General features: G+C 37.7%; 1 protein-coding gene across 3 annotated transcripts in view; it reads left to right on the plus strand.

Moving 5' to 3' along the window:
* LOC121383366 (protein sidekick-1-like) overlaps window positions 1-21,312 on the plus strand; it is a 44,429-nt gene that overhangs the window by 15,424 nt on the left and 7,693 nt on the right. For all 3 annotated transcript variants that reach the window (XM_041513354.1, XM_041513352.1, XM_041513353.1), the window contains exons 7-8: window positions 11,641-11,682; window positions 18,095-18,136. In XM_041513354.1, coding sequence (XP_041369288.1) covers window positions 11,641-11,682; window positions 18,095-18,136 — 84 coding nt within the window. The remainder of the gene's footprint in view (window positions 1-11,640; window positions 11,683-18,094; window positions 18,137-21,312) is intronic.

A 21,312-nucleotide genomic window follows, 5' to 3' on the forward strand; every position in this document is an offset into this window, starting at 1 on the left:
AGGGATGGACATGGCAGAACATGGATACTGTGTTGTGCCAAGAAAACAGTTGTGATCCCAGTTGTGTGGGGAGGCGCGTTGTCATGTTGTAAAAACTGCAATCTTGGATTAGCTCTAAATATTGATAAGATGTGGTCTCGTAAAACATCGACTCTGACATGTACACTATAACGTGTAGACCCCATCTGTTGGACCCAAGAACACAACAGTCTGCAAATCGTTCACCCATGTACCGCCATATGCGAAGCCTACCATCCGCATTTAATAAGTGAAATTATATTTCTTCATTAAACAGAACCGTTTGCCAAGGTGGTCTTCTCCAGTTGAGATCTTGCTGGTTCCACTTACGCGACGCTGATGGTGCTGTCGTGTCCAATATGAGGATGTCTGCAGCTGATATTTGCTGCTTTTAAAGATCGTCGCACTATTTCCGAGGAGATGGGACCATGAAGTCCATGGACCATAGCTGCCGTTCGACATGCTGCTTGAACGCTATTTTACAGATGGGTTACCACAATATAACGATCTTAGATCTGCCGCTGTTGTTACTCGTTGTCTGGGCAGTTTGTAAATACACTGAGACAGATATATGTGAAACGTTGGACTTCCTTATTGCTGATAACATGTATGTCGAATTGGGTGATAAAACTTTTAAACAGGAACGTTTCCTCCATAGGCACCAAAACTGTGTCCCATTACTTGCCTCTTTAATCTTTCTCAATGAATATGAATCACAATTTCTAATTAATTCGATTAAGTCAAAACAAAATGAGTCCAGCTGTGTTGATGTTATATCATTTAAAATTGGCAGCCAAAATAACATACCAGTATTACCTTACATTTATTTACAAACCAGAATTGAAAATGAAAAAAACTACTGAAGGTACCAAATCAGTTTAAAACCTCGATCTATATACATGAATGCATACAGATTCAAACTGACACTATTCTCCAAACTAAGCTGTATAGACCAAGAGCCCAGACCCTTGAACTCAAACGAACGAGGTACATGTACCAATATCTGAGTATATGAGCACTGAGGTAGTGGCATAAGATCCACAGTGATTTCTGCTGGTGACCACACCCTGCATATATGGGGATCCACAATATGGCCTCCAAAATGGGTCGTACTTAAACAATCAAAACCAATTCCAAATATTACACATTACAAACCTGAACATGGGCGCACACGTAAAAAACACGTTAGGGTGCACAAATACCCATACACCCAAAATGTGACCCCAAACTGGGTTATACTTGAGGAATTGAGATAAAACCAACTTTCAATGAAAAAGTAAATAACAGTCTGGGCTGTGAACTTTGGACTCTGCCGTGGTCCTGCCTGACACCCCCCAATACCTAACCCATAAGTGCAATTTGATTATACTTTAAAATATGTGGTACGAGATAAAACTAGCTCAAAATAAACATGTAGATCACACAGTCTGAAATGGCGCATGGGCGGCCATTTGGACTCTGTGTTGACACCCCGCCTCAACATATAACCTCTGGGTTCCAAACTGGTTATGTTCAAACATAGGGGTACCATATAAAACAAATTAAAGGAGTACGTTATATCACACAGTCTGAACTGACCCATGAGAGACAGTGTGACTCCTGCGTTTGCTCTGCTAGACACACCCAGTGTGTATAACAAAAGGGACAGATTCATTTTCCCAATATTCATGTTCGTCTTTTAAGTTGAGCAATATTCCTTGTTCTCCACCTTTTGTTATTTAGATATCACATCTTCTGAGATAACATTTGGGCATGGCCATTATAGTTTTGAAATAACTTCAAATTATTCTGGTACAACATTTGTTCCATCATGGTTATGACATTAAAGGACTCCTGGGGAATATGACGTATGATTTACAAACATTTATGTCTGATACTATACTTTATTTCGACCTTGTATATATATTTTTTTCATCTTTTCAATGAATTATTTATTTATTTATTGTTTATATGAAAACTACAGAGTTGACAACTAATGATTGTGCTTATGACATTACTATCGGTGTGTGTGTGTGTGTGTGTGTGTGTGTGTGTGTGTGTGTGTGTGTGTGTGTTAGGAAATGCTTTCCTTCCACATGATATCGCAGTGATTCATGAGTGCATACTGTCTCAATTGTCGTAATATCCACCAATCTCTGTCTTGTGCAGGTGACTTTGCCCACTCTTCCTGTACTGGAGTTGGGATATAGCTCAGAGGTATAAGTAGAGTACTTGTCCCAGGTGTAATGGATCATAGGATTCATTTCCATCCGTAGACCTATCCGTTTTATACCAATGCTCCATAAAGGAATATCAAGTTGATGTCCATGGTGTGTGAATTCCTGTCTTTGGTAAAGAATAAATACAAAATACCACATTTCCATTCAGTAAGAGTAACATTTGTGATTACACACATCCTCTCTCAATATCTCGACCAAGATAAAATGGAGTCACGTGGTTTGAACAGGGAGGACGCAACAGACACAGCTCCACACAAAAAAGTGTTTTTTTCTGAAGAATTTGCAGCCTTATATATGATAAGAAGGTACATGTATTTGTGCGACGACCTGTTTGTTTAAAAACTGTCCTCGAAAGTGAGTAAATTACTGAAATATTGATATAAAAAACCGGGAACAAAATTCAGTATAAACAGTCACTAAAACTATGTAGCCATATTTAATGAGGACTCCAAGCCCCGACTCCGACCTAGGCCCAGACAGCCTTTTGATGCTAACACATTACATAATGCAGAGTTAAAACGTGAGCTGTGATCACAAAACGCTTGAGTGGGCTACATTATATTGTTACATTCTCGGCCCTATATGCTTACTGCATTAAAGTTGACAGTATAAACAAACAATGGCGGCACGTGGAGATAAACGCTATATGTCAAGTAGCGATTCTAGTTTTGTGGTGGGCAGTAAAGATGGTACAAGACCTAAGAAAAATGGAACAAAATCGGAAACCACAAAAAGTAAAACAAACAGTAAACAATGAGAAACAAGATATAGAAGAACAAACACCAGCCACACAAAACGACAAAACAAAACCAACCCCAGATTCCACCGCTATAGATATTAAAAGCATAATGTCTCAACTGAGTATTATAAACGAAAAGTTAATTACAAGGAAAGATCTAAAATACGAGTTGGATGTGAAAAAAAAATTACATTCTAATTCAATTGAATGAACGATTGGAAAAGCTGGAGCTACGCATTTTGACCATTGAAATTGAAAAGGACCAACTACAAAAAGAAAATCGGTTGTTAAAAGAAAAAGCTCAAAAGATGCAAAGCGATATACATTCTGCGGTGTTCTCAAGTAACCTTGCCCTACAAAAATATAACGAAGTTGAAAAATATACCCGAAAAACATGTCCGAATTTTTGGTGTCCCAGATAACGACAAATATGAAACCGCGGAACAGTCCATTGAAAAGACAGTGGGGGTTTTGGCAAAAATTGGTGTGAACATCACAAATGCAGATATAAATATTGCCCACCGAATTGGAAAGTTCGAACACGAAAAGGCAAGACCAATCATAGCCAAATGTGTTTCAAAATTTCATAAAAATCAAGCGCTACAAAACCGGCGAAAATTAAAAGGAACCAGAATTGGAATCAGCGAGGACCTCACCGCGAAAAATGTGGCTTACTTGAAAAAACTTCAAGAAAAGGATAGTGTATCGGCAGCATGGACCAAAGACACGAACCTTTACGTCAAACTAAAATCCAATGAACAGGTAACTCGTGTCGATCCACCCGTGTTCTTAAAAGAGACTGTGTACGACTCGGACACAGAGGAAGAAGAAACATATTAAAAAACTTTTGGATACATTTTGTTTCTCAGATATTATCTGTTCTTCTGCACATATATCTATGCATAGTTTTATTTTAATAACAAATACACCACAGTACGGCAGCAGGTGCACCATACATGTACATGCAATTTGAAACCCGTGTGTGTGTGTGTGTGTGTGTGTGTGTGTGTTGTGTGTGTGTGTGTTTGTTTGTTTGTTTGTGTTGGTTGTGAGAGGTAATTAACAATAATGTGTGTGTTTGTTTGTTTGTTTGTTTGTGTTGGTTGTGAGAGGTAATTAACAATAATTTGCGAGTGTGTAATGTTGTGTAAACCCATTAAGTTATAAACTACTCAAAAGAATTTAAGGGTCAAAAATGTATAACCAAATAAGTTTCAGAGTGTATTAGATTGATGATGTAAACTACACCAAAAATTTAATTTATTGTTCCATATTTACAAAAAAACACAAATAAACGTCACTGTATACAAGAAAGTCACATGACATGCTGTCAAAGTTGAAGGTTGTCAAACATGGATTTTACACATTAGAACATTCGTTTAATAGTGTGTGAATCCACCCTGGCGCGAATACACTCGGCACATCGTTGCCTCATGCTGTTGATCAGACGTCTGAAGAACTCTTGGGAAATGGCCTGCCACTCTGCCATAAGAAGTTGACCCAGATCATGAAGGTTGGCCGGAGGGGCATGGTTATCCCGAACTCTCCTGCCTAATTCGTCCCAGGCGTGCTCTATTGAGGCCAAGTCAGGCGAATATGCTGGCCAATCCATCCTGGCGATACCTTGTTGTCTGAGAAAGTCCGTTACCACCCTGGCGCGGTGGGGTCTGGCATTGTCATCTTGCAGAACTGCCCCGCCGCCAATCTGCTGAAGGCCTGGGAGAACCAACGGCCGGATAATCTCATTCAGATAGCGGATTCCATTCAGATTGCCATCCACCACATAGAGGGGGGTCCTGTGGTGGATAGAGATGCCGCCCCACACCATGACGCTGCCACCACCGAACCGGTGACGTTGTCTAACGTTAACGTCAGCGAAGCGCTTCCCAGGACGTCTGTAGACACGAACCCGACCGTCGTTGAACTGGAGACTAAACCTGGACTCATCAGTGAACATCACTCGACCCCACTGAACACGTTGCCACCGCAGATGAAGTGTGCACCAGTGACGTCTGGCCGTTCTGTGACGTGGTAGGAGTGGTGGTCGAACAGCCTGGCGACGGCAGCGTAGATTATTGGCTCCCAGATGATTGCGTATGGTTTGATCAGACACTCGAGTTCCAGTCGCAGTCCGCAGATTGTCACGTAATCGGCGTGCAGTGGTTGTGCGTTGACGTAGAGCCATATTGGTGATGTAGCGGTCCTCTCTATTTGTAGTGCTTCGGGGTCTTCCCGAACGTGGACGATTTCGAACAGAATTCGTTGCTTGGTACCGTTGCCACAGTCGGCCAACGACACTCTGACTGACACCAAGTCTCAGAGCAACATTTCTTTGCGTATTGCCATCCTGAAGCCAAGCAATAGCCCTTCCTCGATCTTCGATAGTCAGTTGACGTCGTACCATTGTCGAATTTGGAGTGTGCACCGTACACGAACGCAAGCTCCAATTATACGGAAATTCAGCATTGGGAACATGGAATACACATGCAAAGCGTGCAAATGAAGTGCTTTGTGAAAAAGCAAGTTATGGGCACTTAGCAGACCTTTCGCTTTCGCCCTAATTTACGTGCAAATGTAAGCATGTTTTCGCCATTAGAACTAGTCGACAGTGTCAATGACAGTGGATTTTAATTCATTTATGGGTTGCTTAGACCCACTTTCGTCAAAATGGAACAATACCATGCGTGACATTATGGTCTAGCTAATATAATTGACATTCAGAAAATAATGTCGAAAATATCGTCTGACCCTTAAATTCTTTTGAGTAATATATATGGACCGAATGCAGATAACGATATTTTCTATCAATATATTTTAGACTATTGAAGAATTCCGAAATGAAAAATATATACTTTGTGGAGATTTCAATTTAGTGTTAAACCAGGATCTCGATACCAAAAACTATAAACACATAAACCATCTAAAATGTCGGAATTTTTTTTAACGAAAACATGGAAACATTTGATTTAATAGATCCTTTTAGAGAATTATACCCTAATCTCCGAAGATACACATGGAAGAAACAAAAACTCCATTAAAACAAGCTAGATTAGATTTTTTCTTAATATCTAATAGCCTGATGTCTATGGTGGAAAAGGTTATAATCGAAAATAGCTATCGTTCAGACCATTCAGGAGTAGTTTTAAATATAAAAATGAGTCATATAGAAAAAGGCAAAGGCTTGTGGAAATTCAATAACTCTTTGTTACGTGATAAAGAATATGTTAACTTAGTCAAGGAAACTATTACTAAAATAACACGGCAATATGCCTTACCAGTTTATGATTTAGATAATATCGATGCAATACCGAAAGATGAAATCAATTTTTCAATAAATAGTCAACTCTTTCTAGAAACATTACTCATGGAAATAAGGGGGAAAAGTATATCTTTTTCCGTGTATAAGAACAAATTAAACACCGAATTAGAACAAACTATATGTGATGAAATAAAAGCTTTAGAGGAAAACGAACATGTAGTTGACTGGAAAAGAATCGAAAGCAAAAAGTCTGAATTATTAGACTTACGTAAAGAAAAACTCAAAGGTCATTATATTAGGTCAAGGTCACAATGGATAGAAGAAGGCGAAAAACCAACTAAGTATTTTTGCAATTTAGAATCTCGTAATTATTTCAGTAAATTAATATAAAAAATTCAGTTAGATAATGGAATAGAAATTAAGGATCAGAAGAAAATTTTAAAAGAAACAAAGAAATTTTACCAAAATCTTTATTCCGCACCATCGTGACAAAATGATGATGATATTATTAAAAAACTATCGCACTTTAGTTTTAATAAATTAACTGATAAAGAAGCTGAAGAATTAGAGGGTTAAATAAAATATACGGAGGTATTAACATTTCTTAAAGCTATGAAAAATGACAAGAGCCCGGGGTCTGATGGATTTACGGCTGAATTCTTTAAAATGTTTTGGATGGATTTAGGACACTATATAATTAGATCTATCAACTATAGTTACACTATTAAAGAAATGTCTCATGTACAAAAGCTAGGTATTATAACATGTATCCCAAAACCTAATAAATCAAAAGAATTCTTACAAAATTGGCGACCTTTAACCCTTTTAAACTGTACTTATAAAATGGCGTCAGGATGTATCGCGAATAGAATTAAAACCATTTTGGATAAATTAATAGACAAAGACCAAACTGGTTTTGTTAAAGGAAGATACATTGGGGAAAATATTAGATTAATCTATGACATTATATTATACACAGAAAAACATGATATTTCTGGATTATTGCTACTAATTGATTTTTTAAAAAACATTCGATTCTTTATCTTGGTCGTTTATATATAAAGTGTTAGATATATTTAACTTTAAAACATCCATTAAAAACTGGATAAAAACGTTTTACAATAATTCTTTATCTAGTGTAATACAGAATGGATTTTTATCTGAAGCTTTCAAATTAGAAAGGGGTTGTAGACAAGGAGATCCTGTCTCCTTATATATTTATTCTGTGTGCTGAAGTACTTGCAATTATAATAAGAAACTCTAGCAATATTAAGGGAATCAGTATTGATGGCGAAGAATATTTAATTTCGCAATTATGTAGATGACACAAGTTTCATTCTTGATGGTTCTTCCGAGTCTCTGTACAATACATTGAAGGTTTTAGATTATTATGCATATATATCAGGCCTGAAAATTATTTTTTCTAAATCAAAAGCTATATGGAGTGGAAAGAAAACGTTTTCTAAGGATGTGTTCCTTCGTACGGGGTGGAAGTTAGAATGGGGCGCAACACAATTTAATTTGCTCGGTATCAACTTCGCAGTTAACATGGAACAAATTATTGCACTGAACTATGATTCTAAAATAATAGAAATGCAAAAATTAATGAGGTTATGGTCTGTTAGAAGATTAACAGTTTTAGGAAGAATAACAGTACTGAAAACTTTAATAATGCCAAAGCTAACCACTCTTTTAATAGCGCTACCAAATCCAAATGACAAATTGATAAAAAATGTAAATACATTATTTTTTAAATTTATCTAGCAGAGCAATACTGAAAAATTGAAACGGAATCTAATAATACAAAATTACAAAACAGGTGGTATTAAAATGATAAACATATCAAATTTTATAACAGCCTTAAAATGCACGTAGATTCGAAGAATGCTTTTAAATAACTCAAAGTGGATAACTTTGTTTAAATCGGTTACAAACATATCTTTAAAAGACTTGATTATACAAGGCGATTATTTCCTAATGCGAAATATTGAACATGTCCGAAATACGTTTTGGAGAGACACCTTGTTCAGCTGGTTAGAGATACACAAATATTAAAACCCACAAAATGTTGAGGATATTTTAAGCATTAATATTTGGTATAATAGCCAAATATGTATAGGTAACAAACCATTTATATACAAAATGTATATAGATAACGGTATTATATTTATAAATGATTTATTAAATGAACAAGGTGATTTTTATACATACGAACAGTTTGCAACAAAATATCATATAAATACAAACTTCTTAGAATATGCTTCACTTACAAGTACTATTAAATCATTTATAAACAAGCTTGGAACAATAAGGGATGACACGTTCACAATTCTAAAAAATCCGGTTTTTCCGTTTAAACTAAAATGTTTATTAAAAGACAAAAAAGGTTGTAAAGATATTTATGATATGATAACTACATAAACTATAACCCCCAAAGCACAATTAAAATATGCGAACGAAGGATTTATGTACGATACCAGGCAATAGGAAAAGTATTATGTTATTCCTTTTCGATGTGTAAAAGATTCAACCTTATCATGGTTTCAATACAGAATACTGCATAGAATCTTAACTGCAAATACATTTTTACACATGATACATTATGTTGATTCAAATGCTTGTGACTTCTGTCAAAATTCTCCAGAAACGATACCACATCTATTTTTTGACTGCAATAAGGTTAACCACATTTGGATACAGACTGAAACTGGGATTGATATTTGTTTTAACCGAGGTATTGTTATGTTTGGTATGGTTAATAATGAACACAGCAACTTTGTAAATTGGTTAATTATCAATATTAAATATTACATTTATAGTATGAAAGTACAGAAAAAAGTATTAAATATAAATGGAGTTAAAAGTATATTGCGAAACAAATTTGAAATCGAAAGGTTTATTCCATACAAAAATTGTGAACATGAAATTTTCAATAATCAATGGATACAGTGGCTTAATCTTTTTAACTGAAACTTCTTATAAATAGCTTGTTTCGAATTACAGGTCTTTTCGTTTGTAATTGCAGGTTTTTTCGTTTCGAAATATAAGTCTCTTTTCGTAGCATAGATTTTAAGTCCCCCCCCCCCCCATTATTTATTTATTTATTTATTTATTTATTTATCTATCTATTCTTGCATTAATTTCTTTCTATTCTATTGTATTTTCTTTCTTTCCTTCTACTTTACTCAACTCTTTCCAAGATATGAATCATAGCATCTTGGCTTTCTTTGCCAATCCCCAACCATATGGGAACACTAGAAATATATCTATATGTTAAATTACTATAATATTATGCATTTTCTCTTATATAGCAACTCTATTGTAAGGCCATGAAATCAAGGCTCCCCAACCTTGACATGGTCAAACTTGGCTGGGGATAATTAAATGATTAAAAAAAAAGAAAAAAAAAAAAAAAAAGAAGATATATATATATATATATATATTTTGGATCATAACATCACGTGGCCAAAATAAGGCAATGTATGGTTGATCATATATTAAGTTTCACTCTGTAACACAGCTAAATGACAAAACTAGACATCATATTTCATATGTAACGTATTCCATTTTTAAACAGAGAATGCATATCGTAATTTTTGTCGTAAATCAAAAAGGGGCGTGACTTATTACATCAGCAACCGGCCTCGGTGGCGTCGTGGCAGGCCATCGGTCTACAGGCTGGTAGGTACTGGGTTCGGATCCCAGTCGAGGCATGGGATTTTTAATCGAGATACCGACTCCAAACCCTGAGTGAGTGCTCCGCAAGGCTCAATGGGTAGGTGTAAACCACTTGCACCGACCAGTGATCCATAACTGGTTCAATAAAGGCCATGGTTTGTGCTATCCTGCCTGTGGGAAGCGCAAATAAAAGATCCCTTGCTGCCTGTCGTAAAAAGAGTAGCCTATGTGGCGACAGCGGGTTTCCTCTAAAAACAGTGTCAGAATGACCATATGTTTGACGTCCAATAGCCGATGATAAGATAAAAAATCAATGTGCTCTAGCGGCGTCGTTAAATAAAACAAAACAAAACAAAACTTTATTACATCAGCATAACATTTTGGCACTAATACAGGAAGTCTATATTATATTATATATTTTTTTTAATCTTTGGGGTTCCCCTAATGGAATACATAGTAATTTAGTGAATACAAGCTTGCATACAGGATTATCCCTTCATTACTTGGACTGCAATGCTTTAAAAAGGAATACATAGATGGTCTGGACCATCACAAATATCGTCCAAAATAATGGGATTCCCAATATTTGATTTTGGTACCCCACCCTCGTTTCATTCGGGGGATGTGTACAAATGATAAAATAACGAGAAAGCTTCTGCAGCTCGCCATGTCATGTCCAACTAAAAATAGCGCCCCTACAGGATCTGGAGCTTGGACTACAGTAGCTAACGTTTCTTTCGTTAGTCTTCTCAGTCAAACTAATCCTGTGATGTGATGATTCTTTCAACTCTGTTTTGTTTTATTCATTTGAACTGTTTTTATAACTTTTCTTTTGTTAATTCTCCCAGGCAGCTGTTTGTTGTCAGGAATATATGGTACCAATCCATACTGCCCATAGTCTTTGACCGGCTGTGACCGGGTTTGATGTCATAGATGCGTCGCCAGCTCAATAGGTGGCGTTCGTGGTTAAAACTAAAACAATGATGGCATCAACTAAATTGTGAAAATGTCAATATTTCGACCATGTGATTGTTTTTATTGCTATAGCAAACTCATGTTAAATATATATTAATGGAAGTCTGCAGCAGTCCAAACACCGCAATTTAGCATTATTTTAACAAGTAAAAATGTGGTCAACATCATTCCAAAAGTTGATGGCATAAACAAAAACTAATAACATAATACCGGTATATTTTTAATGTGTCATGAAGTATATTCACCTCAGTGAAGTGATCTGATAATTTTGTAAGTATTACGGTAATACTTTACATAGTTTCGGGTATATTCACCTCAGTGAAGTGATCAGATAATTTTGTAAGTATTACGGTAATACTTTACATAGTTTCGGGTATATTCACCTCAGTGAAGTGATCTGATAATTTTGTAAGTATTACGGTATTACTTTACATAGTTTCGGGTATACTCACCTCAGTGAAGTGATCTGATAATTTTGTAAGTATTACGGTAATACTTTACATAGTTTCGGGCTTTTCGTTTTTTGACTCCTTTCCTGGACGAAGGAGCCGGCGTAACTCGACACCTGCGCCCATGACAGACCTGCGCTATAACAGCTTGCTCAGAATGTGCACGATAAGCCCTATAACCTGACCTCACCTGACCTGTGTTTTGATGTGAACAAATGTCAATATGTCGCAGTAGGAAAAAGGTCACACTAAAATCAAACGATGTATGTCTGTCTTTAAGTTATTTTACTTTCTTGTTTTCAGATAGTGCTCAGGGGACACTCAACGTCTGGAAACTCTGGTGAGGTGAGTAAAGCTGGGGAAAAATATACGCAATGTTTTCTGGAACCAGACACCAGGTACATCTTCTTTGTGACTGCAAGGAATGGAAAAGGATACGGTCTTGGTGCAGTAGTAGATGCTTGGACTGTTCATGAACCACCGCCAGTGCCCCGGTCACCGGTTTATGTCGAGTCCTCTTATTCGACAATTTCCATCACCATCCAACCCATTTCCCCGACAGCAGGTCCTTTGACAGCCTACTTGATCCTAGTGGAAAAAGTTACTAACGATTTCAGAACGAAACGGGGAAGTCTCCCTGGATATGTGTCAGCACGGCTATTTCCAAGTGACGTGACTGGAGAAACTCTCTTTGTAATTGGCGATGAACGCATTTATGGAGGCGCTTTCAATTATGCTTTGGAGAGAGAGACCAACTACAGCATTTACTACGTGGTGAATAGTACATTGAACGGCGTAACGAAACTTTCTTACGTGAAAATCCATGAACCCATACTGACCATTCCGGCATTACCCCATAAACAAGTCGCACTTGCTAATGTCATAGACTATTTGAAAGACCACATGATGGTTTTATGGGGTTTGTTAGGCAGTATTGCATTATTGATTTTCACAGTAATTATGTTGTACGTGTGCTGTCGATCACCTAAACCGCCTACAAAAGTTCCGTTACCTCCCCCTGTTCCAGTTCCAGTTCCAGCTCCAGTCGAGGAATCGGAATCGGAATCGGAATCGGAATCGGAATCGGAATCGGAAACGGAAGAGGAAGATGATAAAGCCAACTCAACGGGTCCTCCTCGCAGCGAACATAGTGAACGAATTCACTTTATGATACAGCCAATGCAACGATCATACCATCATTCACATTGGGGATGGCATGGATTGCATTCGGGAGGCCATCACCATCATTCACATTGGGGAAGACGCTCGTGCCGATGTCACAGTTGTCACCATGGAGGGGGAGGAGGGTATTCCAACCGATGTCACCACAGCATTCACCATGGGTCTGATGCATGCTCTCGGTCGGCAGCTCCACGAACGCCGGCAACTCCACGAACGCCGGGCAAATTACATCTGTAGATTGACGGCTTTTAGGGCTTCACTTTGACAGCCTCGACCGGGACACTGGAACATGAACACGATCTTAATGTATACGATATATCTGACTGTTCTACTAAACTCAGAACTATGATCGTATATCAGTCCTCTACAAGGGCGGAGTTAGGATTTTGAGAAGGGGTATGGTACCAGATCCACATTTCAGTGAGCTGTGTATGTGAGCGAGCCCCTGTGTGTCTGTGTATGAGTGTGCGTGTGAGCGAGCCACTGTGTGTGTGTGTGTGTGTTTTGAATGAAAAAAAAAGGAGAGTAAATTAAAGGCTAAAACCCCTACGCCCCTTGTATTCGTCACTGTTCTTTTTATCAAATGTATATTGTGTAAATAATTAATTAAGTAACTAATGTGTCGGGGGTGGGGGTTGGGGAACAGGCTGGCTTTTGCCCGAATGAAAAGAAAAAGCCCGAATCTGGATAACTATATTTATGCATATTAGCATTACTACCAAACATCAAACTAACCACTAAGCATTTTGTCATGGATTAGAACTAATTTTAAGGCTAGTGTGATGGAAATACATGATAAAAAGGTCTCAGGTTAGCACATTTTTACCGAATTTGAGGTTTTGCCCCAGCACTAGGGGAGGCAGTAACTGTTGTTCCCATACGCTTATGATCTTCAAAGGAAACCCGCTAAATTGTTCCATTTATAGCAAGGAAACATATGCACATTTGGACTGGACGTAGCCCAGTGGTAAAGCGCTCGTTTGATGCGTGGTCTGTCTGAGGTCGATCCCAGTCAGTGGACCCATTTGTCTTGTCTGCTGTGCTAAAAACCAAGTAGAGTTCTATCATATCAATGTACACATCCAAAACGCTGATGTGCTCCCATGGGCGTCTGATATTTTTGTCTTGAAGTAATTATTATACACTTTAAAAAATCCTTATGGTTACCTCTCTGATCAGTGTCCTTTAGAATACACTGTGTAGGATTTTCATTTAATAGTTATTCTGGGAAATATTTTAATCAGTATAAACTCGTCCACTCTTATTAGCACTTTCACTTTCTTATTACAAATAGATAACGTTTTTCAGTAGTAAGGTTAAATATCGGAAATTCTAAGAAACCTCCATATCACAAAAATCACGCCATTATATATTTTATGTTGCAACCAGTTAACCAAACCTATTGGTTTCCTTTTCCATTTGCCTAGAAGTATACAGCAACTGTTTAAAAGACTTCAAAACCAGATTTTATAGCAATAAGAGAGAAGTTTGACCAGATAAATTGCTCAGATTATAGGCGTTGGTAAAATCAAATGGTGATCTTTTGACCTCTGCTAACCTCATTAATCAACCAACCATATACAAGTGCACATCAATGATTACTTCATGTTACTATCTTCAATTTGAGTGGTAATATATAATCATACCAACAAAACTTTCAGTTATATGACATTATCTTTCCACTAACTTAAAATGTCGGAACTTCCAACAAACCACCATATCACAAAATCATACCATTATATATTTTAAGTAGGAGCCATTTGACTGACATGTTGTTTTCCTCTTCTACTTTCCTCGAAGTATACAAAAACTGTTTAACAAACGTGATAAATCAAATTTTATAAAAATAAAAGAGAAGTCTGACCAAAGAAAATGGACCAATTTTAAGCATCTGTAAAACACTGTGACCTTTTGACCTCTGGTGATTTAATTAATTAACCAACCAACCATATAGAAATGCATATGATTACTTCATGTTATGACCTTCAATTTGAGTGGAAATTCCGACAAACTGTCATATCATGAAAACCATGCCATTATATAGGATATATCAGAACCAGTTAACTGAATCTGTTGTTTGCCTCTTCCATGTACACACAAGCATACAATATTTTTTTTTTTTATAATTTGATAAACGACATTTTACAGAAATGAGAAAGAAGTTTGAGAAACAAATGACCCTGATTTTAAATGCGTGTCCAAAATGGTGACCTTTAATATAAGGGGTCATTTGTTATTATATCTTGTATATTGACTGAACTACAGACATTTTAATTATCCCTACCCCTAATTCCTTTATGTCGCAGATTTTATCACGGTTATAATAACAAATGGCCTCTATCTCTCTATCTCTCTCTCTCTCTCTCTCTCCCTCTCTCTCTCTCTCTCTCTCTCTCTCTCTCTCTCTCTCTCTCTCTCTCTCTCTCTCTCTCTCTCTCTCTCTCTCTCTCTCTCTCTCTCTCTCTCTCTCTCTCTCTCTCTCTGTATGTATGTATGTATGTATGTAGAGAGAGAGAGAGAGAGAGAGAGAGAGAGAGAGAGAGAGAGAGAGAGAGAGAGAGAGAGAGAGAGAGCGAGAGAGAGCGAGCGAGAGAAGCCATTTGTTGTTATATCTTGTATATTGACTGAACTACAGACATTTTAGTTATCCCTACCCCTAATTCCTTCATGTCGCAGATTTTATCATGGTTATTAAAAACATTAACATTTGTAAAATTTGGAAAAGATTTGGCAACTAGGAAACCCCATTCCATAAACTACATATATCAGGGTATTCCAAAATACCCTCAGACCTTTTGGATCCCCCAGAGAGAGAGAGAGAGAGAGAGAGAGAGAGAGAGAGAGAGAGAGAGAGAGAGAGAGAGAGAGAGAGAGAGAGAGAGAGAGGTGGGTTACCAGAGCGTTCTTCCGTATCGTCAATATCATACATTATATAATATATGATACTGACAATACCGAAACACACGAGGATAATAATCTCTTTATCATATAATCTGAAGCTTAATACAACGTGTTTTTGTAAACTACACGCAACTTTAATTTCAGTCCGCCATTACTAGATATTCAAATGACGTAAAAATATATGGCGCGGTATCTTTTTGAATGGAAATGACGTCAAATTCGAATGATGTTATTTTGGATGTCCTTACATCAAAATAAACTAGTACAACGGTTTCTGTTTTCTGCACGCTGGACAGCTTTCGGTGTAAAATTGCTATTGAAATGTTTTTATTTCATGACTATGAATGCATACGTTAATTATGGAGTGTCACCCTAGTACATTTGCTTAAATGTCAATAAACCTAGTGCCATAACCTCGATTAATTTACATCTATTTTGCAAATTTATCAAATTCTGAAGCTATGTGATCTGAAAAGTATCACATACTTTGATTGCACTGAAAATGTAAGATATTAGATGACATACATACACACACACACACACACACACACACACACACACACACACACACACACACACACACACACACACACACACAAACTCTAATTCATAAATAAATATACACGTTTTGTATTATTATCATACAACTAAAAATTATTTGTATTTACAGTACTTCAACAAATGATTTAAAGAATATGTTTATTGAAAACTACTTTGAAATACTCGAGTCGAGTCGGGATTGTCACGTGACTTATATTTTTGGTCAATGTGACCGGAAATATATAGGGAATAACTGGTTACTGTCTTAACATATCGGCTTTATCCTGCGAAGGTTGGAATGACGAATGCGTTCGCCATTCGACCTGAGCAGGATAAAGTCGATATCTTAAGACAGTAACTATTTATTTCTTTTATCCAGCAATCCTACAGGAATATTCGGAAAATCATTACTTATTCCAGTTTTTTGTACACAAATTGAGTATTGTCAACCTAGCAAGTCTTTTGTCGTATGACGTCAAACAAGATACATGATGTCATTATTTGTAAGACCTAGCTACATTCTGTCACATTAAAAAACCGTTTCTAAACTTTAATAAATAAATAAATAAATAAATATACAAGTTTTGTATTGTTGTTGCAAAACTAAAAGTTATTTGTATTTATTGTACTTCAACAAATGATTTAAAGAGTATGTTTATTGAAATTCTATTCTGAAGTACTCGAGTCGAGTCTGGTTTATGTCACGTGACCTTTATTTTTGGTCAGTGACCGAAAATATAGAGATTTATCTAGTCATCATATCTTGACAATGTATACACTGATTGTGGGATTAACAGATATTCTAGTCATCATATCTTGCCAATGTATACAGTGATTGCTGGATAAATATATATAGAGAGATTATTATACGAGCTTGTGTGTCGTACTGATTTTACGAAACGAGTGTCAGAATTATTGTATTATTCGAGCGAGAGCGAGGGTAATACGTGAATCGTAACAAGAGTTTCGTAAAATCAGTACTATTCACACGCGAGTGTAATAATTTCTTTATTATCCACATTATCCAAAATTTTATTTTTATGAATAACAAGCTAGGACCATGTTAAAACGTTTCAAACGGAACTAAACAGAGATGACGAAACGACGTCATTTTCCAAAATGACGTGATTTTGATATGCCTTTTGACACTCGTTTGGTAAAATCAGTACGACACACAAACTTGTATAATAATCTTTCTCTCTCTATATATATATGCATACGACCTAAAATGTCCTTTTTTGCATATTCGGAATCGCCATCCCTAATTACATATTGTCACAAAATATCGTAGATGTGACCCTAATAGCATCGCTTATACAGGATTTAAATGGTCATAAGTGAATCACAGATACCAATTTGCACGAAAATAGACCTAACTGACTCATACGACTTTCTTCCAATTTGCTTGCTGTCGATTATGTAAACACGACTGGTCGTATGTGGTAGATACACCCTTTTCTAAATACAGTTTAATGTACCACGCTTTGGTTTCGGTCCCTTTGATTTTACCCGTGGTTATCCCATAGTTAGACCACGGGTGTGTCTGACCTAAATTTTAGCGATTACTGTATCGCTGAAGAAAGTTACGCCTACAGGTCACATATAATTCAACAGGAAGTAAATTCGTACATAATTATTTTCTTCAACAAAAAAACAACAAAAAAACAAAAAGAAGAAAAAGAAGAAGAAAAAAACAAAAAAGAAAGAAAACAAAAGTGCAACCCAAACAAACTAAAATTAAATATTAAATAGTTTCGCTTCATTTTCCATGACATTACATTATCAGTTACAACATTTAAGAAAGACACCTCCTGTTTTGAGGGAGTTAGCAGTGTTAAAAAGGACGCCTATAGCAAGAGATCATGGCACACCACGCACCTTTCCCTGTTACACTGTTCTGAAGGCTTGAAATGTATTTTAACACCTAACATTCAAACTTTTATCGGGGAAGCCTACTCGGGCCCACAAATACATGTAACTTGATCCACAGACATTCGCCCCACCCTGCCCCCATTTTCAAATACACTCCACGGGCACTGTGTCACAGTCTTGAAAAGTAGCAGAAGGAAAAAGGTCATACTCAAATCAAGCGGTGTATGTCTGTCTTTAAGCTGTTTTACGTTCTTGTTTTCAGATAGTGCTCAGGGGACACTCAACATCTGGAAACTCTGGTGAGGTGAGTAAAGCCGGGGAAAAGTATACGCAATGTTTTCTGGAACCAGACACCAGGTACATCTTCTCTGTGACCGCAAGGAATGGAAAAGGATACGGTCTTGGTGCAGTAGTAGATGCTTGGACCGTTCATGAACCACCGCCAGTGCCCCGGTCACCGGTTTATGTCGAGTCCTCTTATTCGACAATTTCCATCACCATCCAACCCATTTCTCCGACATCAGGTCCTTTGACAGCCTACTTGATCCTAGTGGAAAAAGTGACGAACGATTCCCAAACGAAACGGGGAAGTCTCCCTGGATATGTGTCAGCACGGCTATTTCCAAGTGATGTGACTGGAGAAACTCTCTTTGTAATCGGCAATGAACGCATTTATGGAGGCGCTTTCAATCATGCTTTGGAGAGAGAGACCAACTACAGCATTTGCTATCGGAATCGGAAACGGAAGAGGAAGAGGAAAAGGAAGCTGATACCAAGTCTACTAAGTCTGTTCACAGCGAACGTAGTGAACGAATTCACTTTCGTTTAATTCCGATGCGACGATCAGGCCACAGTCACCATCACCATCATTCACACTGGGGATGGCCTGGATGGCATTCGAGATGCCATCACCATCATTCACATTGTGGATGCCATCACCATCATTCATATTGGGGAAGAAGCTCATGCCGATGTCACAGTTGTCACCATGGATGGTATTCCAACCGATGTCACCACAGCATTTACCATGGGTCTGATGCAAGCTCTCGGTCGGCAGCTCCACGAACGCCGGCAGCCCCACGAACGCCAGCAGCTCCACGAATGCCGGCAGCTCCACGAACGCCGGCAGCCCCACGAACGCCGGCAGCTCCACGAACGTCGGCAGCTCCACGAACGCCGGGCAAATTACGTCTGGAGATTGACGGCTTTTAGGGCTTCACTTTGACGGCCTCGACCGGGACACTGGAACATGAACACGTTCCTAATGTATACGATATGTCTGACTGTTCTACTAAACTCAGAACTATGATCGTATGTCAGTCCTCTACAAGGGCGGAGTTAGGATTTTGAGAAGAGGTTGGGTAGCATCTATGCGTGCTTGCAGATCCAAATTTCAGTGAGATCTGTGTGTGCGTGTGTGACCGAGTCACTGTGTGTGTGTGTGTGTGTGTGTGTGTGTGTGTGTGTGTGTCACCGTGTGTGTGTGTTTTCAATGAAAAAAGAGAGTAAATTAAATACTAAAACTCGAAATCCCCTTGTATTCGTCACTGTTCTTTCTCTCTCTCTCTCTCTCTCTCTCTCTCTCTCTCTCTCTCTCTCTCTCTCTCTCTCTCTCTCTCTCTCTCTCTCTCTCTGTATCTCTCTCTGTGTCTCTGTCTATGTGCGTGTGCGTGTGTGTATGTGACCAATGTGTGTGTGTGTCATTGTGTATGTGTGTGTGTGTGTTTAATGAAAAAAGAGTAAATTAAATGCTAAAACCCCTAAGCCCCTTGTATTCTTCACTGTTCTTTTTATTACATGTATTCTGTAAGTAATTCCAATACATCAGACCTTTGATAAATTACAAAAACAATCGTCTCGATTGCCCATAGCACGCACGAGACTAGGTCTGTGTAACATACTGTGTAACGCATTAAATTACTCTCTTTTGTTTGGCGTAGCACATTAAATTACATTTAGTCATAACTGGTTACGAAAAACGAAATGGGTTATGTGAATTTTTGCTCGACCTGTCCCTCTGTCTCGTACGTTTATGATCTTCCAAGGAAACCTGATAACTTGTTCTATTTATAGCAAGGAAGCATTATATGCACATTTGGACTGGACGTAGCCAAGTGGTAAAGCGCTCGTTTGATGCGCGGTCCGACGCTGGTTACTGCAAGAAGTCATGATGGGCTACCCATGGGAGCACAGCAGACTTTTGGATGATCTACATTGATACGATAGAACTCTGCTTGGTTTTCAGCAGAGCAGACAGGACCAATGATGTTAACTTCTGCACACACACTATTGAAAAGATGTGTCTAGTGTTCTTTGCTGTTGCTAGAGTCACGTATGTCAAGTGCAGAGTTTTAGATTCTAGCTAATTTGGAAACAGTCGGCTTTTTGTCTGTTTTGAGCACACCAAGGTCTTTTTAGCTGTTAAAGAGTTGGATATATACAGGTCAGCATTCCATTGCTTTTGTGGTGAATTGTTTGTGGGTTATCATTGGGTGTACTTATATTGGGCTTGCTTACTTTGGGCACATCCTTTATTGCCTCAGCTTTGGTGTAGGCTAAGGCCCTTCAGGTACATGACACGATAGCTGTTGAACCTTCTGAAAATGGACAGCACCCATCCAAGTATACAGTCTGTTGCAGGATAATGATTCACATAAGGAGATGAAAGAGGGCAGGAATCATAACGATCAGCTCAGATGTTGGAAGCTGTTAGCCTGAATAAAAAGAGACCAGGAATCGTTTTGATGATTTGAAAATCTTTACTGCTTTTCAACAGGACAAGTGATGCCCCAAAATATCAATATTGCATTTGTTCCTTGACCCTTTATTGCAGAACAAATATACACTACTTGCACGTGTTAATTTGTCCACTTCAGAATGTAAAAGTGATTTCTTTGGTGACTGGGATGCACCTGGAATTGGATGTTTTACCATCAACATGGAAAATGCAATGGATTCTTTCCCTAGCTTTCTCATCTCTAGCATAGAAGTTTATGAAAAAGAAACTCTATCTTACAGAAACCTTATAATATAGAACCTATTTGAACCAAGATGTTCTTTCATTACCTTTTAAAGTTTTACTAACTTATATGATCTTTTGACCTCTGCTGATATAATTGATCAACCAATCATGTACATATAGCAATGCACATCAATCATTACTTCATGCTACTACCTTCAATTTGTGTAGTAATATATAATCCTACCATTAAACCTTTTAGATTTATATGACATTATGTTTCCCCTACCCTTAAATATCGGAAATTTTGACAAACCTCCATATCACAAAACTCGTGCCATTATATATTTTATGTCGCAACCAGTTAACTAAACCTGTTGTTTTCCTTTTCCGTTTGCCTAGAAGTATACAGCAACTGTTTAAAAGACTTCATAACCAGATTTTATAGAAATAAGAATTTTCATCAAAGGAAATGGCTCAGATTGTAGGCATTGGTAAAATCAAATGGTGACCGTTTGACC

The sequence above is a fragment of the Gigantopelta aegis genome, chromosome 10 (genome assembly GCF_016097555.1).
Source record: "Gigantopelta aegis isolate Gae_Host chromosome 10, Gae_host_genome, whole genome shotgun sequence".
Lineage (NCBI taxonomy): Eukaryota > Metazoa > Mollusca > Gastropoda > Neomphalida > Peltospiridae > Gigantopelta > Gigantopelta aegis.